Below are 25,380 nucleotides of genomic sequence, written 5' to 3' on the forward strand. Positions count from 1 at the left end.
ATGAAAAAAGTGCCCACATTTTTAAAGCTGTAATGCAAAACAACCTTTTATTGCTTCTCATGTGCCACGAATGAATCATTATACTTGTCAACCCTAAACCAAGCCATAATTGGAGCAGCTACTGTTATCAAAGCGGGGCTGCGCTTGTGACAGCTTAATAAAGCTGAAACTGTTAAATTAAATCCCAGATGCTTAATCTGATGAAAGCAGTCAAGTAGAAGAATCTAAGACAAGTATCTACTGCTTGGTGGAGTGATGGAGCCCAACAGCTTGTCAACACGTAGATTACAGGATCAGATATATTTTTTTTGTGAACTACCATTTTCAGTATCTGTATATCCTCTTGCTTGCCTTTGCTGTGAAGAAACTGCACGTAATTTGCATGTTTCAAAACAAACATTTCTAGCAGATTTATTCCATTTTGATATTTAGGAACAGTTTCAGGGGGAGGAGAGCTGTTTTTTTGAGCCAAGGATTATGTTTTTATGGAGCAAAAATATGATGTCTGTGTCATGGGGAATCTCCAGAGAGCTTGTGCAAGTCAGGGCTATGGATAATTGGCAAATGTGTTCTGGGTTTTCACCCTTCTTAACCTGATCTCTGTTGGTTCTTACATTTCACAAAATTAAGGAGAACTTAAAAGGCATTCTCTACATCCAGCTGGGCCTCTGTACTTTAATGCATAGGCTTTTACTGTCTACCACATGTTGGTATATAAAGTTTTTGAGTGTCAGAATCTCTTAAAATATTGCCATGAGCTTCGTCTGTGGCATAAAGCTTTCCTTGGTGACTTCTAACAATACTTCCTCTTACGCACACCAAGTGAGTTGTTCTCATAAAGGTATTTCCTGAGCAGAATAACATGTCTTTGCCTTAGTAGTTCTAGTACTCTTAGTCTTAGCAGTTTCTCACTGGCATTTAGACCTAACATGAGCTGCTTTTTAAGTGTTATAACATCCAGGTGGTCTACTTTGAGTTCATGTTTGCTGATACTTTGGCCATTTTCTGGATTAGTGATGTACTTTCATGTTAAAATTTAAAACTAAAATATCATTTTACTGGGTAATGTCATGTAGAGAAATAATGGAACATACTTCCTGAAGAATCACGCCTAAAATTTTATTAGTAACACTTTGCTCCTCATCTAAGACTTAATTCTAAATGCTGAATTTAGGCAAGGAATCATTATAGATTAATTAAGAGAGATTTAATTACCATTTTGCCATGAGCAAACTAATGATTGACTGTTAAATAAAGCTTTTCTGATTTGAAAATAGCTCCAATTTTCTCTATTACAAGTTTATATTCATCTCTGGAAAATACCAAGTTATAGATTTTTAACCTTAACTAAATGAAGCTGTATTCTCCATCTATATTTCTATCTCAGGCATTCCTTCCCTTTGCAATTAGAGAGACAAACTTGTACAAATGGGACATGCCAGCTGTTCTAAACAGTTTATCTCGGCTTAGTATTTAAGGGAGGGAGAAAAAAGACAAAAGCAGCCAGGGTTGTTGCCAGTATGCCCCTGGAGAAATTCCTTCTTGATGCCAGATTTGGTGACTGCTTCAGGGCTGCCATGAGAAAGAATCACTAAAGTTAAGCATTCATTACAGTTTTTGTGCTCTAACACTGTTTTTCTAGGGCTGCATACTTTGTCCAATGCCTGTGTAGGATCAGTATATGTCAGAAATATGGACTTTTCCCCATGTTTAGTGGTATTTCTGAAATGGTATGGCAAGGCTGTAATTTTCAGATTTGAGTATTAGGCATATATTTACATGATTCCTGCACCTTCATAAAATAACCTTAAAATTTCTTAGCTTAGGTAAACCAATTGCACATATCATATATTTGGCCTTGAAGTGAAAGCTGTAGGAATATTTGAGTTTCAAAGGACATGGGATGCACCATGCTTTACTCAGTTGTGAGAATTCTAGATGGAGTGATGCCTTAGATACTTGCCTACAACTATATCATATCCAATGGGCTGTCATTGCTTAATTGATAATCCCTTTCTTACTGTTGGGTTGTTTTGTTTTAGTGGCCATTGTGTGGTTACCATACAGTTACAAAACGTATGCCTTCAGTTCATGCACTTGAGGTTGCATCTGCAAGAATAAGCTGTTAATATATGTCAGTGTATTGGAATGATTTATACTATTGGAGGCAGTAAATTAACAGTACTTCTGAGTTAGCATCACAAGACAGTTTTGCTGCTCTAAGGCCTGAGTTATGAGTGACAACTTAAAACAATTGCTGTCATGGCCCTAGAGTGTCTCAATTGTTGCTGTCACCTTCATTTCCGTGGTGAATGAAGCCAGGCTGCCATTCTGCAGAGATGGGTTCTGTCCATCTTTTCTGAGGGCAATTTCTTTCCTCCTTAATTACCAACAGTAGAAGTTTATTGGCATCTGTCATAATGGTATTAGAAATGCTGGTATTTTAGGCTGTAGTATGACAATAGATGGGAGCTATTTTCAAGGAGGGTATTTTTTTCATGTGGTAAAACTGCATTTATCAGATTTAAGGAATAATGGGAAAAGTAATTCCAGTGTGTAAGCATAGCTTGAAGGGTTTATTTTTAATGCTGTGCAGAACGTTTGGGTTTCCATTTACCCACATTAAAGCTGTTTTTTAAGTTTCTATTCCTAAGTTACTGAACTGATTTACTCACAAATGTTCTTAGATAACAATAAAAAAAAATATGTTCTGTCTTGTAGCTGGTACAAACTCATTACTGCCCTAACTGTGGAACTGTGACTTCCGTGATTAAGGTTAGAGTTTTACTATGAACCTAGACAGGTATTTAGCATTATTTTTTTCCTTCCTCTCATTCTTTTATTTTTCATACCTCTATAATGTTAATCTGTCATTTAATTTTCTGCTACCACTTCTAGTAAATACCAGAGCTAGAGAGAATTGATAGGCTTATGGAGTGGAGTTACTGAATCACTAATTTCTCTGAGCTTTACTGCAGTCCAGCAATCTGACCATGTGATGTTGTCCAGTTTTCTCTTGAATGGATACAGGGAATATAACTGAAAAATTGGAATAGCCACTAAAAGTGAAAAATGCAAGAATCATAGTTGTCTTAGGCCTGTCAAAGCAAGACAAAAAATGATCTTCCTCATGATTAGGGACCTATGTAGATTAAAAACTTGATAGTGAAGACGCTCATCAAACAAAAGGAAGTTGAAAATACTAAGTAAAGCTGGATAAATTAAACTAAAAATAATGTTAGAATTTTGAATCACAGTAACCAGGCATTGGAATAAATAACCAAGAGCTGTGCTAGATTTTAGAACTGGAAAATTAAACAAAAAAAGATAATTGTAATACTGTTTTTTGTGAAAACTCAGCCATCAGTTTTGGAATTGAAGCTGAAAACAACCCAGGAAATCATAGGGTATTAAGGAATTCAGACTAGACAATCAGAATGTGTTCTATCCATTTAGAACCACAGAATCACAGAATGCTTTGTGTTCAAAGGGACCTTAAAGACCATCTAGTTCCACCCACCCTGCCATCGGCAAGTACACCTGCCATTAGATGAGGCTGCCCAAATCCCCCATCCAACCTGGCCTTGAACACCTCCAGGGATGGGGCAACCAGAGCTTCTCTGGGCAGCCTGTGCTACTGCCTCACTACCCCCTGAGTAAAGAATTTTTCTGATATCTAATCTAAATCTACCCTCTTTTAGTTTAAAGCCATTACTCCTTGTCCTATCACTCCACTCCCTGACCATGAGTCCCTCCCCAGCTTTCCTGTAGGCCCCCTTTAGCTTCTGGAAGGCCTCTGTAAGGTGTCCCTGGAGCCTTCTCTTCTCCAGGCTGAACAACCCCAACTCCCTCAGCCTGTCTCCATAGCAGAAGTTCTTCAGCCCTCTGATCATCCTCATGGCCCTCCTCTGGACTTGTTCTAATCCTTTCGTCTCCTTCTTGTGATGGGGGCCCCAGAACTTCAACTCAGGACCCTTGGTGGTGTCTCACGAGAGCAGAGCAGAGGGGCAGAATCACCTCCCTTGCCCTGCTGGTCATGCTTCTTTTGATGCAGCCTAGGATACAGTTGGCTTTCTGGGCTGCAAGTACGCATTGCCAGCTCATGTTGAGCTTCTTGTCAACCAACACACCCAGGTCCTTCTACTCAGGGCTGCTCTCAATCCCTTCTCCGCCCAGCCTGTGTTGGTGTTTGGGATAGCCCGAGCCCAGGTGCAGGGCTTTGCACTTGGCCTTGTTGATCCTCATGAGGTACGCACAGGCCCACCTTTCAGGCCTGTCCAGGTCCCTCTGGATGGCATCCCTGCCCTCCAGCGTGTCGACCACACCACGCAGCTTGGTGTCGTGGGCAAACTTGGTGAGGGTGCACTCAATCCCACTGTCCATGTTGCTGACAAAGATGTTAAGCAGTGCTGGTCCCAATACTGACCCCTGAGAAACACCACTCATCACTGATCTCCACCTGGACACGGAGCCGTTGACCGCAACTCTTTGATGTGACCATCCAGCCAATTCCTTACCGCACAAGCGGTCCATCCACCAAATCCATGTCTCTGCCACATAGAGACAAGGATATCATGTGGGACAGTGTAAAATGCTTTGCACAAGTCCAGGTAGACGACATCAGTTGCTCTTCCCTTGTCTACTAACACTGTAACCCCATCTGGAAGGTCGGGGTGTTGGGCTGGTTAGCTTCTATTTATTTGTAGAAGGCTGTTTAGATTCTATGAGCATTGTAGCGGTAATCATATTTATTCTTTTCTGACCTTTCCCACTATGCAATGGAGTATTTGCACTTGCTCCGCTTTTTTGAAGAATGAGAGGTATTTCCCTCCCTTTCTTTTATGGGTATCTTGTTTTATTCTTAAACTTTACAAGTGTGTACCTTCCTCAGAAAAGAAGTGAGAGGAACTCATTCACCAATTTAACTAGGGGTAGGATACTTTATTTATAGTTAGCAGAAACGTCTACTTTTCTCCTGAAAATTGTCAAAGTCTCTGAAAGTAGACTGCTGAGAGTGGATTTCTGGGCAAAATATTTGATAAAATAGCTAATGTCTGCTTTGGGCAAGAGCGCTGTTTGTGTTTACCACCTGGTTGTAAATACTGGAATCTAATTGAAAAAAAATGCAAAGAAACACATAAAGAGGATCATAAAAGAATAATTTTGTACTATTTGTACTAGTATTAGCAATGCTTTTACCTTAAATTGATCGCTTGTGAGCAAATGAATTAATTGTTTTGTGAATAATAGAGAACTTAATTAAAGCAGGATACTAGAAGTGCGTAGAGGGGTGTTTAATCGACATGTGACAGATACCCAAATGCTCTCACAGGGGGGCTGTAGTGTCAGTGCCAAGCAAGTTTCCGTTCTTTTATGAAACCTTTTGGTCAAATGTTATGGCATACTGTTAGTGCAGTTTGTGTAGCAAACTAAAGACAGCATAACCCAGAACAATGGGCTCATGCAAAATGACTGAAGTGTGTGGCTAGTTCCTGTTCCCATTGTGCTAGAAGTTGAAATGTAGGAAGACCAGAGCAAGAGTTTTTATTACTTGACACGCACAGATCAGAGCATGTAGTTGATGATAGCTTAGAACAAAATTTCAACCAAATTCATGTATGGCTTTACCCTTGGAGCAGAGGTATGCAGTCAGAGGGAAAGGAGACCTTAAGGAACTAGATGGTGTTTTTTTGTTGTTGTTATTTTTTGTCCGAGTATTACACCTGCACTTTCTCTATCCAACACATTTGGAGTTTAGTGTGCAGAAGGGCAATGATTCTCTCTTGCCATCAGTGCTGCAGGTAATCTATTGTATTAATCAGCCAGCTAGTGTGAAATGCATGGGGAGTGATTATACTATCATACACAATACAATCAGCATGAAGCACTTGTCAAGACCAATACATCAAAGTTTAATTCAGTAATAGAATGAATTAGAGCAAAATGAAACGTGTTCTCCAAGAAACACAGCACCCATAGCAAGCTTTTTTCTTTTTTTTTTTCTCTGAAGGCTGCAGTGAGAAACCAGAGTGCATTAAGGAATTGTTTTTATGAATAAAATTGCAGCTTGGACCAATCTGAATACTGTGAATACTTTTCCTTGGGGTTCTTATCGAGGAGAGTGCAGTATTGAAGTGCTTTGCCTATCTTCACTGTTCCATAAAAGCAACTGTTTAATTGGAGCGTTCTCCAGTGGGACTCCTGATTATGCTTTGTTCTAGTGGAGATCTCTGCATGCTTGCAGGAGGGAGGTGGCTTTGCCAGTCATTCTGAAGCCACTTGTCCTTCTCATTGAGAAGCAATAAATAGCGAACACTACCTTCTTTGAGGTTTCCAAGTGGCTGTCCCAGTGAAAGTGCATATGTGTTTAAACACCAGATGTAAACCACTTTAAAATTCTTTGCTGACACTTCTATTTTAAAGGGGTCATAGGTTCCGTCTCCTAATATTTTTTCTATTCTGACACTCCCAATGCTGGAAAATGATGCTTTTGTAACTGAATTGATGAGGCTCAAATGAGGCACAGTAGCAAGTGTGCAGCAAGTGCCGAAGCTGAGCAGTCTGTTGCACAAAGGGAATGATGATGATTACCTGGCTCCATTTTCTTTGAAACGATAAAATGATACTAACCTGCTATCTTAGGGGATTTTATTTTTAAAGAAACATATATGCATCAATGGGAAAAACAAAGAGATGTTAAAGTAGATGTGCATCTGTTTCTTACATATTTTGATTTTACAAATGAATGTGTTGATCTTAAGTATATTAAATGTAAAATTTTAGGGCAAGCTCCAAGTTTCAGACACTGGTAATACATGGTATTGTAAATGAGGAAATACTGACCCAAGCATAATTGCACAGCAAGGTAGCATAATACTTCTAGGAAAAGCAGATTTCCTTGGAGGACTGCAATCAGTTGCACGTAATCATGCACTGGATCTTCAGTCATGCCCCCTGCCCTAGCCCCCAGTAAAATTGTTTCCACCGCCACCCTCCCATTTACTGGGGTAAGAGTAAAACATAATGGGAGTTCTGAAAAAACGAGCAATGCTTAATCACTAAGGAGAGTCTATATACATTCCTTGCACTTCTTTAGCTTCACGAATACATGCATACACAGGACATGTAATGATTACAACACCTGCTTTTACAATGACTGGATACTTCTTAGCGTTTTTCAATTTGCATGTTTAAATCTGGATCACTGTGAAGGTATGCTGACCCTTACTCCCCCATGAATTCAGAAATATGGATGTTTACTGAGGAATACAAATGTACTGATGTTTGCCTGTATGTAAAGGAAGGCACGCACTGTGTAAAGCAATAATGTAACTTTTTTTGTGATATGAGGCATGCTAAACATGAATGACAGCTACGTGATTGAACCAAAGCTTGGTTTGGCAAACCGGGCTTTTTCCAGGTCAAGAGGATTATTGTCGGACCAAAATAGACAATTCCTCCCCACAATATGACAGTTTTAGTATTCGTTCCCTTGTGAAATTAGTACTAAATTGCAGTTGCACCATGACTTATCCACCAATTACCTTCTAGGGGAAAATATATATTGTGTACTGCTTTGTCTTATTTTGCCACCGTGCTGTGAGGAGTTTCATGTTAGAAAGACGTGGGTTACAGTCAAGGAATCCAAACCCGAACTTTAGTTCTGGTTTAGTAATCTGTACTTCTCAGGGGCTGATGCTTTATCCTCTGGAGTTCTTGTGTGAAAAGATAGCTGGTGTCTGGGGAAAGGGAGACAGTGAAAAAGAAAGCTGTGTTAGAAAGACAGAATATGTAAGTGCAAACACATTCTCACACTATTTTTTCAATTAATGAGACTTTTGTGCATACTGCAGGTGGTATTGCTGACATCTAGTTGAACAGGAGAACTTCAGAATGCCAGGAATGGATTTTTGGGGAATCAGCAGTTTCTCAGCATAGGATCCATTAGGCCAAGATGAGAAAAACTCTTGTTTGAGGCCAGTGTAAGCCTTCAGGTTGGTGGTGACATTTAAGGGCCAGCTCAGGGGGACTGGACTAAGCAGCATCAGAGTTAAATGAGAATAATATCCTCCAGGCTCCTTCCAGTTGGCATGTGGTAAAATCTGGGCACAAGTGAATGTTTTCCATGGACTTTTCAGTGATAGAAGCAGGACAGGAACCAGTGAATGGAAGGAGACAGAATGGAGCAGATGTCAGGGGAAAGGGAGAGGCGCTCAGGGAGAAGGAGGAGGAAGAATTGTGAATACAGGCAAGTGCACACATGCTAAGGGGAAAAAAAAAAAATACAAGAAAGAAAGAAAAAGAAAAACAGCAAACAACCAAAAAAAACAACCCCAGAAACCCAAATAGGCTGAAGAGTGTGGGGTCATTGGCATTGTGCTTCGTTCTCCCAGATGGTGGCCTTTGTAGCGCCACAGGAGTTGAGCCCGAGGCCCTGTTCCCTTCCCTCCTGCTCTTCTCGGGGGGAGCTCTGTCTCGCACCCCTCATCCTGCAGGCAATGGGGCAGCCCTGAAAGCTGCTCCAGGGCCTGGGCGAGCTCAGATGTGTGCACAGCTCACGCTCAACTCGCTGGGAGCAGCGTGCAGTTGGGCTCTATTGAAATGTGAAGGGTTTGTGTGGGGTTTATTATAAATATGCTTCTCCTTGTGCTTCATTTGCATACAAATAGCCTGGGTTTCTGAGACGAGCTGCTGACAATGTAGTTATGCTTAACATCACTTCCCTCCTGTAGTGAAATAAGTTTTTGAAGGGTTTTGATACTTTTGGTTCTCTCTTCCCTTTCCTACCTGCTAGATACACTGTATGCATAGTGGAGCTTCTGAGGAAGGCAAGTGAATTCATTTGCCTCTAGTGGTGTTTGAGACACAATGAAATAAAAGGCTACTCATTTTGTAGGGGCATTGTGTAATCAGTAGTATGTGTTCTGCCTGGCCAAATGGTTGAAATGCTTCCCAAATGCAGTTAAGATACTCCACTTTTCTTTTGCTTTAGTCTGAAAACACTGGGAATCTGGCTGCAAAGTACTAAATTGGCTTTCTTTTTTTTGAGATGCTGAGAGGTGCACTGTTTCCTCAGTGCCCTCAAGTAATACTTGATTATGAAAACAAATAAGTAAATAAATCCAAGCTAACTGTTCTCCGCGGCTTTCCAATATGCCCCATTTTCTGTTTTGTTTTGCAGATTGCAAGAAATATATGCCTTCTGTCTTGGGTAGTGCTGAATGCATTGATGCTTAATAAGAAGAAACATTTGTAGTTTGACTGTGTTTACAGAGTGACACGTGTTCAAGAGGGTGTCTAAACTGAAGTCTTATGATTTGATTTAAAATGAAGTTTTTGCAAACAATATTGGCTTTACTCATTCCCATGACAAGTTTCAGATGCTTAAAAAACAAACAAAAAAACTTGCCGTACTGTATTTAACCAGTGTGCAGCAATAATCTTTATTCGTGTAGTATCTCTCTTTGATGTTCTGCACTGTAGCATATCTTATTTTGTTGAGGTGTTCAGATTTCTTTGCTATTACTTCCCCATTCCATGGTGGTCAGAATATCTGGGGACTTGCAACCTTAAGATCAGGCTCTGTTTCCACTGGCTCCCATGTTGTGGCATACCAACATGCCAAGCTACTCTAGGAATGACTGTAATGTGATGGCTTGTGCTCTGGATGTCCGTTTTGCATTCTTAGTCAGCAAAAGAATACTCGAATGTTAAAATTTTATTGTCCTTGAAGAATCAGCTGCATTTTTTTCCCAGCCTGTCATGAAGACTGTTGAATAGCTTAGGCATATTCCCTAAATCTCTTGTAGTGTATAAAACACGTTCTTAATGAGCAAATGAACTGTCGCTAAATAGCACTTTCAGATGTCTTCATGCTTCTGCCAAAGTTCATGCTGATGAAGAGACAGCTGATTTAGAGCAAAATCTTTCCATTTGAAAATTGTTGGTAGATACCCTGATATATTTATGCCTGCCCTGTTATATAGTGTCAGGGAGCAGATTCTAAAGTGATGGTATGTGTGAAATGTCAGCACAAATTAGCTTTCCCTTAGAGCTCCATAAAGAGAAAATGTAAAACAATTTTTCTACTGTAACCAAATTACTGAAGTAATTGCAGTAAAAATATCTTCTCCCTATTAGACTGCACAAAACCAGTGTTTACTGGATCTTTGCGATCCAGATGTGTTTGGAAAATGAATTATATGATCAGCAGTTCTTCTGCTGGGTTTTCAGTGCGGAAGTATGTGTTTACAAAATATGTGTCTTACTCATGCACTTGCTTGGTTGCTGTAATGTGAAGCTGGAAGATGCATAGTTCATGTTTGTAGAAAACAACATTGACTCCTGATACAAAAATTACAAGAAAAACTTGGGTAATTTCCTGCTATAACTTCATGCGAATTCTTGTTTGCTTTTGGGTGATACTCCTGTCTGATGACCCATGCGTTGTGAACTCTGGATTTTCTAATACAAAAGACCCACTTAATGCCTTTTAATTGAGATTGGCTTGGTACAGTCTTCCAGCTGTTCAGATGGGCCAGGTTCTGAGTCGGGAATTCAGTCTGCCTGGTGCTAGGTGTAGCTGGGAAGTAAGCAGTGTAGCCTTTGAGGGGAGAGTAAAAATATTACAGTATAGAAGTTTGCAATTAGTCATTGGCTGCTTCATTTTTAATAGAAAACATAATTTAGCAATTTTTTTAAAATCAGGTGCTCTGTGGATGTGTATAGTCTTAAATCCCCACTGCAAGTTGGAGCAGAAGGCCAGTTGGCTAAAACAGCTGAAAAAATGGAACAGTGTCGATGTTTGTCCCTGGGAAGATGGAAACCATGGAAACGAGCTGCCCAATTTAACCAATGCTTTGCCTCAGGGTGCAAATGCTAACCAAGGTGAGCCTAAACATATGCACTGACTGCAACATATAATATAACCTCTATCTTATGTACTCTAGCCTTGCAGAATTCAGCACTCTTTCCTGGGACAAGTAACTTTCTTGTTGAGGATTGACCAGCCAAATTTATTTTCACTAATACTATCCTTGCAGAAAGAATAAATAGTGTTTTTTTTCCATGCTGGGGCTGCAATATTTTCAAAGCAAGTATTTGTGTTTAGTTAGGTCTTCTAACTTTTCACTTGGTCCTTCTAAATACTTGTTGCATGAAAATTGGATGTCCTTGAAGTATTTCATGTAAAAGCTTGTTGTTTCTTTGCTTCACTACAATCTTGTATCCCTCACGGTGTTGGGGTTTTTATTTTGTTTGCAGTTACAAAGCCTTTGATACCTAGTCAAAGAGAGATCTGTTGCAACTGCATTAAACTGAGTGCGTGAGAAAGTAAAGCAGCTATTTGTGGGATGTGCTCTGTGTTGTGCAGTCAGCATTGCTAGGTGTGGGGTGGGGGTGTAGAGGCAGCATTCTGATGTCTTAGAGGAGGTGTCTCTTCTTACTCGATGTCATGCTTTCTAATTGAAAACGTGATTATTAAATCTGACAGAAGCCTTGTCCAGTCCTCTTCAAGCAAGATTTCTACTTTGCTAATCAGTGGGGAAAATGCAAGATATTTTGCTGATGGGGGAGAACCTCATAATCCTCAAAACCCTCAGTATTTTGATAGATATTTCATATAATTATGATAAAGTTAAAATTAAATGCTTATGGGGGGTGGCAGATTTGGGTTTAGTTGGGTTTTTCCTTGTTTATTTTTCTTGGAAGATTACTTCTGAAGGAAATAGTTAGACTTAGTTTTTTTTTATTATTAATAAATGTCACATTCTGGGGCCAGAAGTTTATTCAGCATATAACTCCCTACACAGGTGGGTTTTGCTCTGTGAATCTCTCGATGTTCAGCCCAACCTGGGCAGGCTAGTGACAACTTGGACACGGCATCTCAACATACACAGACAGTGCTGTGTCAACAGAAAGCTTTTGCCATGGGAAGATGGCCAGTAAGGGTTATGTCAGTCCCATGGCCTCTGTACCTTTTTTATCTACAGTATTTGTGTATATTTATGACAAGAAATTAAAGTTAATGTCACTTTTCAAAGAGAAAAATTAAAAGTCCTTCACGTGCTTTTCATTCATCCCTGAGTCTGAGAAGGGGAGAGGTGGGCAGGTTTGAGTAGCTGTGCCATACACTTCCTAGTTTGTTTTCAGGAGAGCTGTCAAACGTCCTTCATCTTCAGCCATTCCCTTTGCGAAGCCCTGTTTAGCATTACCCTTGCTGTTCTGCAGATCTCCGTTTCTGAATGCAGAACGAAAGGCGCACGCTTGGTCTGGCCTGTTGGGTAATAGGATGTGAAATGTCATCTGCGGCCCGCTCCTTGCAGAGCGGGGCAAGACAGGCCGCCATCGGTTGGGGGTGGTGAATAGGCAGAAGACAAGAGTACTGTGAATGACTTATTCACATATGAATGAGTAAAAGCTGATGCAGCTTTCTGAACTTGTGAAAATGACAGATTCATCGAACAGGCCCCATCGGACGGTGTTCACTCGAGCCATTGAGGCGTGCGATCTTCACTGGCAGGACAGCCACTTACAGCACATTATCAGCAGTGACCTATACACCAACTACTGTTACCATGACGACACTGAAAACTCGCTCTTTGACTCTCACGGGTGGCCCCTCTGGCATGGTAAGTGGCTAAACCGGAAAGACGCTTCCATGACTTGCTGCTTTGTTCAGTTTCTATGGCATTATTTTGGGGGGGACGGTGGGGAGATGAATGAAAAGCCTGGCAAAAAGAACAGAGGCTCCCTTGAAACACTGGTTTCAGAAGTAGTCCTTTAAGTTTCTCTTGCATAGTTTTAAAAACAAAACAAAAAAAAGGCAAACAAAAAAGCCCTTTGGAGTTAACCTAGCAAAACAGGCCACTGCAGACATGGAAGTGTTGCTATTCCTCTATTATTTTCTCCATTTTAGAACATGTTCCTACAGCCTGCGCGAGGGTGGATGCATTGCGATCTCATGGATACCCAAGAGAAGCACTGAGGCTAGCGATAGCTATTGTTAACACACTAAGAAGGCAGCAGCAGAAACAGCTGGAAATGTTCCGGGCTCAGAAGAAAGGTAAATGTGGGGAAGAGAGAAGGGCAAAGGATGTGACAAGGTGACAATAACACCAGAATAGAACTTCGCATGAGAAAACTGTTTTTGAAGCTGTAAAACTGAAGAGGTGCCGTTAACTCTCCATTAGAAGTGGTTGTAGTGGTAATGTAATGTTCTGGATATTGGAAGCTTTCTTTGTGAGCTCAGGAGGGCAAGGTCTTGATTCTGCCTTCTGCAGTATGTCTGACACGACTGGGCCTTTATCCAAAGCAAGGTTTTTGGTTACGCAATGTAAATATTAATTTGTATAATTTATAGGCTTTTAAACAGAGCTTTGTATTTGGCATGTCAGGTATTTTAAATTATTTCATCCTCTGACATATAATTTAGCAGATCTATATATTTCTGAGGCGGAAGCCTAAGTTTACATTGAGGGTAACACTGAGGCAAAGTCTGCACTACAGAAATTCATCAGATTTGTCAGTTTCTTTCCAAAGTCTCATAGAATGCCCAAAATTTTATTGTTTCCAAATGGAGTTGGATTGACTTAAATGGAAATGAGTTTTTGAAACGCTGTTTTTTATAAGATGCTCTGTTACTATTCTTCTAATGAGCAATACCTTCCCCCTCCCCCCCCCCCCTTTTTTTTTTGGAACAAACATTGTTTAGATACAATGTCTATGCCACCTGATGCTTGCTACCCAAAGGAATCCTGCACTGAACTCTTGGCTACTACAAGAACATCTTAATTCAAGCTTTTAGATCTTCATTGCTACTTCATTAACTATTTGTATCTTCACGCATTGTAAGAAAAAATACTACTGTGAAGTCATATGTAAATATTTCAAGTGTATGTGCAGGTGTTCTTCCGTAAATGAGCACTTAGTAGTTTAAATGATGACAATGTATACACCTGATTAAAAAAATCAGCTGGCAGTTTTTATGTGCCTCTCTTTCTGTTTCACAGTACCTAAGCTAGAAGTCTTGTATACTACTTTGTATTCTAGATTTGAACAAAACGTAAAAGCATTTTATGTTATTACAGGAATTTTTCTAAGTGATTTCTATCATGTAATGCACCTTTCCTTAAAATGCATCCTCATAGAAGGTTTGCAACTTTTCCAGCCTCTCAGGTCAGGGAGAGAAGCATGGAGGGGTGGTGTATGCATTTACATACCACTGACCTGTGATGAGTCCGCTGCAAGTGTGCTGGTCATAGTACAGCCCCTTTTCATTCCCAGTTGCTAATGGAGTATCTAGACATTTAATACTCTTGTTCAGTTCCTGTTGCATGTGAGCAGTGTCTGTAGCTGTCAGCTAGTATTATGCTATTATAAATAAAAGATGGATTGTGTGAAATGTGGTCCATCCTATCCTGAAACAAAGAAGTTTGTCATTTCTGTAGTCACTCACTGCTTTTATATTTTTTCTTTGTATGTTCAAAATTTACATGTTTTTTAATACTGCAAAATGTTCTGGTCAACCCTATAAGCAGATGAATTCTGCAACTCCAGCCCAGCTTTAGGTTTCAGTTCAGCAAACACCACATGCTTCTCCTTAGCTTTTATTCATGTGACTGATCTGATGTACATGGAACCACTTGTGTGGTTTAAAGTTAAATGCCTATATGACTGCAGGACTGAAGCCTTTGTTTGATGTGACAGAAGTGAACCACGTAAGTAGACACAATGGATGAAATAGAATATAAGTGAGTCAGTAAGAAGTCAATGTGATTAATCTTTTTTGGGTAATATTACTTGCTTCTGCATGTCATGTATTGCACATGCTATTTGTTAGTAAGACAATGATTTACATGTTTGTATTGCATATCATTTGATTATTAAACAACAACAATAAAAACCAAAACAACCTAATTCTCCTGAGCAATCAGTTCAACTGTGTGGCTGCATTTCGTTTTGTAGCCTCACACATTTAAATTGGTAAGAAGTAGGCTTTTTAGCATTTTAAAGCTTTGCAATAATACGTGTGGCTTCTGAGGAAAGTGGCACTCCATGAATGAGAGTGACCAAAGGCAGCTACAAGGTAGTGTGGAGTGGGTAGAGAAGCAGAGCATCCACAGTAGCTTGTATACAATTTTTAAATGGCCCTAATGAGTCTGATCTCCCATACCTCAGTAGTATGTACGTGTCTAAGAGAAAAAAAGCTGGTTGGAGTGAAAGGGGAGGTTTAGTGGAGGACTTGTTAGTGTCAGGTCGGAGGTTGGACTAGGTGATCTTGGAGGTCTCTTCCAACCTAAGTGATTCTGTGGGAGCTAGTGCCAGAAGACCCTTAGTAAAAAGGAGATGGGGAGAATCTATACTTTTGTTAACCACAGCCATGCATTCTTCAGGTCATTGTGCTAAAGGATTTTGTCCTGTTTCAACTGATTTTGTGGGTTACAGTTACAAAGCGAAGTATCCAAAAAAGTATGTTGCTGACTGAAATTTTAGGATGCCAAAATTCACTTGATTCAATTAAAGGATATTTTTCTCTTACATACCTCATTTAACCTTTTTATTCCTTTTTAAAGCAGCTGTCATCCTGAGCTTACTACTTTAATAAATATTAAGATACATGATAAGCTCACGTTTTATTTATTAAAATAGAGCATATTTTAGAGTATTGCCATTTATTTTATCACTATCATTTACATTAAAATGTAAAAAAATGGTACTACATCTTTTGAATCAGGAAAAAGTGGATCTTTTGCAAAAAAAAAAAAAAAGTCACCAGGTCTTTGCTATAATTTTTCAGCAGGTGTTTTCAGAAGACTTTCTGATATTGAGTGAGATTTCAAAAAACACTGCAGTCTAAATAGTTGACCCATAATACACTTGCTAGGGCTTGAATGGTGTTTGTCCTTTGTTCTTTTTCTTTCTCCTCTTCACATATGCATAGAGGGCAGTGGATACGTCCTGAAAGATGCTGTTTTCTCCTTCTAAGCAGGAGTTACTGTTAATACTTTGAACTCTGTACTGAGAGCATCTTAATCACTTTTAGTTCTATAATTGTTGTAAGTGGCTAACATGCACTCTTTCTCTCCCTCCTCCCTCCATCTTTTCTAACACAGAACTCCTCCACAAAGGAGTAACCTCAATAACAAATCTTGAAGGTTGGGTGGGACACCCTTTGGATCCAGTCGGCACCCTCTTCAGTAGCCTGATGGAAGCCTGCAGGGTGGATGATGAAAGCTTCCACGGATTCTCAGACTTCATGGGTAAGGCTGTGCAAAGGGAGCTATCTTTTATACTTCTTCATTCACCAGAAGCATTTTTCTATTTTTCCATTCCAAATTAACTTTGGAGTCAGTGTTCTTATAGAAACTCGTTCTTGAAAAAAATCTGTATTTCGTGCCTGAAATAAAAGCAAATAAGCTTTTATAGCAGCAACACTTTCCACATACCTTCCCCTCTCCTTTTTTCTGAGACATTACAGAAGATCATAAAATAGTTAAGGTTGGAAAGCTCCATAGATCTGCTCAGAGCAGTGTCAACTACAGCAGGCTGCCCAGAGCTGTGTCCAGATGGGTTTTGAATAACTCCAAGAATGAAGACTTTATAACCTCTCTGGGCAACCTCTTCCAGTGCTCAACAGCCTTCACAGTAAAGAAGTCTTTTTTCAGATGGAACCTTGCATTTCAGTTCGTGCCCATTGCCTCTTGTCCTGTCACAGGCTACCACTGAGGAGAGTCTGGCTCTGTCTTCTTTACATTCTCCTTATCATATATTTATACACATCGGTAAGATCCTCCTGAGCCTTCTCTTTTCCAGGTCAAACAGCCCCAGGTGTTTCAGTCTCTGATTGTATGAGAGATGCTCCACTCCCTTAATCATCTTTGTAGCCCCTCACTATATTTGCTTCAGTATGTCTGTGTATGGGGGGGCCCTGAACTGGGCACAGCGCTCTGTATGCCTCTCACCAGTGCTACAGAGGGGAAGGATCAACTCCTTGACCTGCTGGCAACCCTTTTCCTAATACAGCCCAGGGTGTTACTGGACTTCTTAGTTACACATGCACACAATACTTCAAATGAATGACAAAACACTTAAAAATGGTAACGTACACAAAGAATATTAATTGGAAAGTAGTGTTGCAGAATTCATGCATGTTTTCAGTCAGGTTGTGTATGCCCAATTTCAGTATTTGCTTCCCAGGAGCTTAAGCGATGCATTCTTCATTCTCAGACTGTTTCCATCTCTGCAGTAGTTTGTGTGGACCCCATCCCTCTACAGCTTTTTTGCATGCACGTTCCCAATTTCCAATCTTCTTGGATCTTTGCCTGTAAACTTATTGTATTCAATTAGATTTTCTTCAGTAAACTTCTAAACCCATAAACACCTATTGTGGAAGAACTTTTAATTAAAAGAAATCAGAAATCAGATTATTTGCAATTACCAAACCAAGCCAAAATGCCACCACAAAACAAAACCCTGCCAACGAAACAAAAACCCACAACAATCCACAAAATAAAAGTATTATGTGTTGAAAAGTAACTTCCCCGTACACATGCATATGTGTTCTGCCTTCTCGTATTCTGCACTTGCCAATCTCCTTACACCTCTCTATTGTAATAGTTTGTTCCCTAACAGGACTGTTAACTGCTAGAGGTTGGAATAGCGTTTTGTCTATGGTAAATCTGTGAAGTGCCAAATGAATTGTTAGTACTCTTTAAAGCAATTTATGGTTTGGTCTGTATGAAATTTACAGGTAATCTTTACTAAAAGTAAGAATTGTAGTGTCATTAAAATTTAGAAACACTACATATGTTTATCACAAATACAGCTGTAACATATAATACAAAATCCTGAAGAGAACTCCAGCAAACAGTGAATGCTTAAAAAGTTATGAAGTTATCAGGCCTACTGCCCTTGCACAATCCTAATAACTTCATTTGAAATCTATGCAGAGGTATAAATGCCTTCCCTTTCCACTTACACAACATTGAGGCTTTAAGGAGATACAGAAATGGATGGGGAAAAAAAAAAATAAAAATTGAAATGCATCTTCCAATTTTGGCCATGTTAACACAAAGCTGGAAAAAAAACTGCCTTTCTCCAAGTCATACGGTTTAAAGACAAACGCTTATTTTCACTTGAGTGGTTATTTTTTGAAACCCGATTGTTTTGTGTATTTCTCCCTTGTGAAATTGGATCAGGTAGTTTACATTGGATCTTTGGATCTTGAAATCAAGCTAAGTAATTTAAATCATTTAAACAAATGAATACTGACAGAGGTAGCAGTTGTAAATGTGGCAATGTAAGCAGATTATGGATTAGAATGGTTTACTGATGTGCTGTTCTTTGTTTCACCCTTTACAGAGAACATGGGGCAGTGCAAATCTCTGGAGTACCAGCACCTGCCTGCACACAAGTTCTTAGAAGAAGGGGAATCTTATTTAACGCTGGCCGTGGAAGTAGCATTGATAGGGCTGGGACAGCAACGAATAATGCCAGATGGCTTGTATGCACAAGAGAAGGTTTGTCGAAATGAGGAGCAGCTCATTTCTAAGCTACAGGAAATTGAATTGGATGATACTCTGGTGAAGATTTTTCGAAAACAAGCAGTCTTCCTATTAGAAGGTAGCTCAATATAGATGCTAACTGCTTCTTTAAACTGTCTTCACGTATAGAAGCCCACAGAACTAGTATTCCTGTGGAAACTGACCTTACATACTTAAGACGTTTTTTGATGTAGAACTCCAGCAAAATTTTGTTTTCAATCTCATATGAAAATCAAGCATATGTGTAATAATACCATGACTGTAGAGATATCTGCTGACTTACGAGCCTTTAATTTTAATTTTTATTGCATTTTGTTCTTTAGATCTGTTACTTTATCGTAATCTCCATATCCTAATTATACAGCCCAGGCTCACACTTTAGTCTTATAGACATCAGTTATCAGCAGTTCTCAGGTAGCAGAATTCTAAAGGTCGCTTGTATCCTGGACTGTCAGCTTTGTAAATGCATGACGATTTTTACTTCTTTTCCCAAGTGAAGAGCTTAGAAAATTCACTTAAAATTGTTGGGACAGAAGTATAACATTTTATTTGTAGCAACTAGGAAATGAATCCTCTCTGGAATTTCAGTCATACCTGAAAATTAGAATATGTGTTCAAATATTGAGGCTTAAGGCCTGATCATGTGACTAAACTGCAACTAAGGCAATTTTCTATTTGGGAATTGTGGTAGATTGCAATAAAATCTTCAGGGAAAAAATTGCATGCCTTTGCCTTAGCTTTTAAAAAGGCTTAACATATCATTTAGCCTCATGTTTAGAAAGTAGCCTCATGGGTTCTGAGGTTGTCTTTCTTGCTTTTTTTTTTTTAATGGAAGAAAAAACTTTAAAGGAACTAATTAGCTGAAGGTAAGGTCCAAGTTTTGAGTGCCCGCTCAAGGGATGGCAGGAATATTGCTCTAGGTGTGTTGTGAAGACTGTTACACAGCAGTCAGGTTTTGCTTTCTTTCTGTGAGACATTTGTCTTTTAAAACTTCTCCTTTAATGGAAAAGACACAGTATGCCCAGATCCTTAAAGACTTTGGTACCTGCTGATGATGCCATTTGAAACTGCAGAGAAGCTGCACCATAGAGAGAGTTTCCATTATGGTTTGGCTATACTGCTGCTTTATGGTCTTTGGACAAGAACAGCTGCTCACTGGATCCAGCTATTAACAACCACAAGACAGGGATCCTATGGATTATAAAATCAATTTGCTGCATCTCCATACTGTTAAAGACGCTTCATGAGGAAAAGGCAGCATTTCTCTCAAATGTCCTCTGATAATTTTGGTTTACTACTTGGATCACTGATACATCGTTGTCTTAGAGTAGTAAACAAGTGATCATAGCAAAAAATCTGCTAAAATAGCTACCAATGAAATTGTGGTGAGCAGTGTGCAAAGAGGGTCTTGCATTACTGTTTGCTGAGAAATTCAGCTTTCCTGCAGTAGGTTCAGCTTACGCCAGGTTAGGCAGAAACTGTCACCTCACATAGAGGAAATAACTGTGCTGTGACTGAAAATCGTAATCATATCAATTGTGTTTTTATAGTTAGTCTTGTAGACGTAATAAAGAAAGCTTAATCCAATATTAAGCTGATTTCTATGTTGTTAATGCATATTAATGCCTCCTGTATATAGCTAACATTTGGTGTGTGGGAAAGCAGAATGTTAAGACTGTGTTGCAAGAACTGTTTTATTTTTTTGTGTGTTAAGTTAATGTTAAGTTTGTGTTTGCAAAGTCAGTGGCAGAATATATTTTCAAATAAATGCTTTGTCATGTACTTCTCATGTCCTAACTGAGTTTCTGACTGACCACCAATTGGCAAATGTACATGAAATGGTTTCTTTTGTTGAAGCAATGCTATCTAGTTTTCAATGGCTTTCAACTTAACTTAAAATGATTATATGAGGCACACTGTGTCACCTATTAAATCTTCACATTTCCTTTGTAATCAGTCCCAGTCTTCACAAATGCCCACCTACGGAGCTCAGATTTTTTTCCATGCCTAGTGGTTTTTACCTTTGCGTGTTGTGCTAAGGTGCCAGTCAGAAAAACATTGCTGAAACAGCTGTGCTGCTCTTAGTTGTTGCCACTTCCATCTCGTGGAGTTCATCCTCCTCTGCAGCAGAAGTGGCTGCTGCATAAATTGTGCACATCCTCATCTGCTTCAATGTAGGGCCAGTCATGTTAGTTTGAATTGCTGCTGGAAGCTGTATAAAGGACGTGTGACTCTGCAGTGAAGTGTGCTCACCCAGTCATTGTCCATCCAGGTGTGGTGGGCTGAAATCTCTACTACAGGAGGAAGTAAAATCCTCTTCTCCCACAGTAACTTCTAAGACTGCTGGCTGGTATCTGTGCTGTAATTGCCCAGTAATACTTAATGTATGATTCTTATTCTATATCTTACAGCATTTTATTCTAGCTGCTGAAGTCAAAAGCTGCTTAACACAGTGTTCCTGTTAACAGGAATAACAGCCTCAGGGTTGCAGGAAAAATGTAATAATGGGATTCATAGTCACTGTGAACATTCAGAACTCAGCAAGGAAATAGTTGAATTTCAATTTTCTTCTAAATCGTCATTTCTGCTGTCAATCGACACCACTGTTACGAATTTTAAATACTGCAGTGACTGCACTGAACATGTACGAAATCCATTCTGCTAGCAATTAGGATAGTTTCCCAAAGCAAATATAGTTTTTAAGATCATGGGGGTGTAACAGACTAGCAAAATGACCTTTGGTACAAGGTCTGACCTAGTCTTCTCTGGAGACAAGGTCCATATCGAAGGGTTATTTAAATACTTAATGTCACGTGAGAGATTAATAGAGATCAAGTGCTGCTACAGTGATTGGTCATGAAAGTTCAGTCAAAGATACACGCTTTTCCACTGTAACCACACTTTTTTTTTTCCCCAGTGAATTTTGAGAAAGAAATTATGCACCAACAGTGGGTGCATAGGAATTTGTATGCATAACAAAACTGTATGGAGGCAAAACTGGTTTTAACACCTTCAACTTTTGTATACCATAAACTTGTTGAATGAGCTCCATAACGTGCTGGGACCATTCTGTCATTTGTATGTGCATTGGTAGCATGCTTAATACTATGCAATTTGCAGTCTGTCTTATTTTCTCAAAGAATATGTAGTATATAATACATTTGTAATATATCGTTTATATATGGTACATGTAGAGTATGATTCACAAAAAATATTGATGCAGTTTTTAACTTTTGTACAGCAAACTCTGCCTCTGAATTCCAGTTCTAACTCAAGATATAGGTAGTAGTTTTGAAGGTGCAGAATTTGTTTTAACAATCTGTAAAGATGGATGTTCTCTTTCTCTTTCCCACAGCTGGACCATATAGTGGTTTGGGTGAAGTCATCCATCGAGAGAGCGTTCCAATGCACACATTTGCCAAGTATCTTTTCACCTCTCTCCTACCTCATGATGCTGAATTGGCATACAAAACTGCACTGAGAGCCATGCGGTATGTATTCACAAGTCGTCTAGAAACACCACAAGTAGCAGTTGAGAAAAGGAGGGGAAAGCTTGATAAAGCTTATTCCCTTTAAGGAGAAATTACTTTGGTTTTGTCATGTGTAAAAGCAAGTGATGTTTGTAATAACTACAGTATAATCATCTATAAACGTACAATTAGTGTTTACCTGCAACCATAAAACAGCATTCTGTTATAATCTTTTGTTCTAGAATACCCCTCTGGGGACATGTGGTTTTGTTTTCAGCAATGGCAGCTCTAGCACGTGTGTTCTCACCCATGTGTCTGTGTGCACGTGATGGCAGTGGTGAGGAAATAAGGAAAGAGACATCCTACCAGCAGTCTCAGTGTCTGCTGCTTAGCCTGTTCTATAGGACTATTTGTTCCACCAATCGTCTTTATAAATTAGCTCTCAATGGTAGATTTGAAACCATATGGTGTGGTCTGAGCCTGTGTTTTTTTCTTGTGCTTCACAACTAAGCAGTCTTGGACGCTTCTGGGTGAACATTGGAATTTAAATGGAGTATGTCATATGACAACAAAATGTGTGACTTGCATCTCATTTGTCTTCAGTAATTGGGAGAAAGATGTTTCTTGGGGAGTGCTCAGTGTGTGTTGGCTTAAACTCAGGGCAGGCCAGATTGCTAATGGTGGCTAAGAAGAGTCTTGTGAAGGAAGTTTCAATGGCCTAAATGATCAGTGAAAAATCTGTGTTGTCCTCCTACAGTGCAGGGAAGAAACTGGTCTCATCTGGATTGTTTGGTTGCTATCAAGAACTTGTAGTAAGTTATGGTTGACAAAGAATAGGAGCAATCAGGTATCCAACTAGAGACATATGTGTTGGGTTTTCGTGGTCATTATTATCAAGAATGATTGCACAGTGATTGAAAGACGCTATCAACATAAGTAGTATACAGCTTCATCAGACAGGTTATGTCCTAGTGGCCTGAAGATTTTTTGTAGTGTTTTTGCAGAATGCTAAACAGGGAAAAAACAATTGTGTGTTCAAAAGACTAAACATGAGAAATTTAGGAGCTAGATTAAAAAGACAAAAATGAATTATTTACAAACTGCTGAGAACATTCAAACATTATGTTCAGAGCTGTCTGGGTCAGCTAGGTATACCCCTTTTCTATCGTTGCAAGTTAAGTGCATCAATATTCCTGGTTGTATCAGATCAGCAAGTTAGCATAAAATGTGTATTAAAAAGAGAAAAGTTGGTCTTTTTTTTTGTAAAGTAGTCTTTTGTCTTTATATTTGTTTCCAGTCACTATCTTAAAATGTTTCTCATATATTTGTTTGTGTGGGGTTTTCTTCTTTAATCTAAGCTACATTGAGAGGTTGGAATAGAAGTGCTTTGCACACCACACTGTATGCTTCAGTGAACATGACAGCAACATGCCATTCCTCTTGAACAAGGACTTGGGCTTTCCTCAGAAACAAATCATAATTGAAAACTTCTCTGGAAGCTTCCTTTCTCAACTGGGAAAACAAGCAAGATGCTGAAATATGATGAAATCTCTACTTAGTCTTTGGGAGCTCTAGCCTTTTTTTTGGCATGAAGTTATCAGCTCAGCTGAAGTTGTTTCTCCGTATCGGAAAGATCTGCCCATTTGTTTCAATCTGGTGAAATCACAGGAGACGTCAGCATAATGGGGCCTGTTCTCCATATCCTTTCTGGTATCACCTTATACGGCTGATGAGAATTCAGCCCTAGACAATAGTCAATCTTTCTGCATTTTATTATTTGGCAGTCTTCAGAAATGTAGACTCCCATCTTGAACTGTGCCAATGGCAGATACAGACACTTTCTATTCCATGTCTGTCTGCATTCTTCAGTACTTCTCAAAAACTTTTAAGAAGGTTGGTTACTCTTCCCATTCACACCAAAGTGGTAGTTCATGTTACAAAGAACTCCTGATAAAAGGAAAGGAAAAAATGACTTAATGTTGCCTTGAGGGGGAGAAGAGAGCAAACGTGTAGGCTGAATGTTTTGTCTTATAGTTGTGAGGTGGGATGGATCAAAAGAGAGAAATTTGAGGATCTTTTTCCTCCATGGCAAAGAGGAAATGGCAATGTCACTGACAAAAATCTCACCTGGAAACGGGTAAAGATGCTGCATAGGAATTTATACAGCTGCTTATGCTTTTCGAAGCAGAGCATATTTCTTTCTTCAACATTTTTTCAAAGAAGTTAACTTTCCAAAACCATAGCTAATTGCTTTACACACATAAAAGTATTTAGTGTCAGTCTACACTCAAGGCTACATGAATCATTGACCCATGACAGTAGCTCTGGAGTTTTTTGCCTGTCTGTATTCAGTGTCATCTGTTTGTGCTTCATTTTGTTTTTTTTTAATCCTCTTTTAGTGTGGGGAACACACAGTATGAAACCAATAGAAGCTGAGACTATAATGCCTACCATGCACCTCAGATTTGCAAGGATTGGATGTGCTGTCCTTGATGGTCACTTCTGTCTGCAGTTCTCTTCTTGCAGCACCATAACGTATAGAGCAGAGCCTTGAAAAATGTGGGTCTGCAGTGACCTAGTTGACTGCTCACTTGGAATCTGAACATTTGGCTTAGTTTGACTGATCCCTTGTTAAGCCTTAAATTCACCCAGGCTTTGGGATCCAGGCTTTAATGGTGATGTTTAATCACAAGGTAGCCTAGCTGAGACCCAGCAAAATAATTGATGTTTGAAAGGGGATAAAAAAAAAAGTGAAGCATGCTGAAACTGCTGTGGCTTGTGCTTGTTCTGATGTTCCCTGATCTTGCCAAAATTGCATGAAAGCCACCGATTCACAACAGCATTTCCTTTTCACAGCAAAGGAACATAGAAACTGGCAATGAAATTCAGAGTGACAAAAGATTTCCCCAAACAGCCTCTTCCTTTCATGTTCTTTGTCTATTTACTGTTACTCATAACCTAATAATCCCTTTTGCATTTTGTAGTTGGAATTTTTCCTGTTTATTGAAACCATTTAATAATACATCTTTTTTTTCCCCCCACTCTGTGCATGGAAAAAATCAGCTAAAGAATTTATACATATTTTATTTTTACACACACAAAGCTATGTAAAAAGATGCCTCAGTGGTACTAGGAAAGAGATTTGACTTGATAAAAATCAAAGGGACAGTTGGTTAATCTGTATTTTTTCATATTAGCATGCACATACATGTGTCTGAAAATCTTAGTGTAACTCACTGATGGTTAATTATGTGATTTGCTGTATTTATATGTGCCTGCTAAATACCCTGACATACATTCAAAAATATATTCAAAATGACCTTTCTTAGTGAGTTCTTAAAGATACTCTCGTATGCCTCAGGAACCTA

The 25,380-nt window shown here is 39.3% G+C and overlaps 1 protein-coding gene across 1 annotated transcript in view; it reads left to right on the forward strand.

Moving 5' to 3' along the window:
- The window catches only part of ZSWIM6 (zinc finger SWIM-type containing 6), a 114,907-nt gene that overhangs the window by 77,272 nt on the left and 12,255 nt on the right, over positions 1–25,380 (forward strand). Inside the window, 6 exon segments of the mRNA XM_080574112.1 lie at positions 10,708–10,887; positions 12,453–12,629; positions 12,917–13,063; positions 16,113–16,259; positions 18,361–18,621; positions 21,898–22,033. Of these exon segments, the coding sequence (XP_080430238.1) occupies positions 10,708–10,887; positions 12,453–12,629; positions 12,917–13,063; positions 16,113–16,259; positions 18,361–18,621; positions 21,898–22,033 (1,048 nt within the window).

This window comes from Anser brachyrhynchus, assembly GCF_964034855.1.
Source record: "Anser brachyrhynchus genome assembly, chromosome: Z".
Taxonomy (NCBI): Eukaryota; Metazoa; Chordata; class Aves; order Anseriformes; family Anatidae; genus Anser; species Anser brachyrhynchus.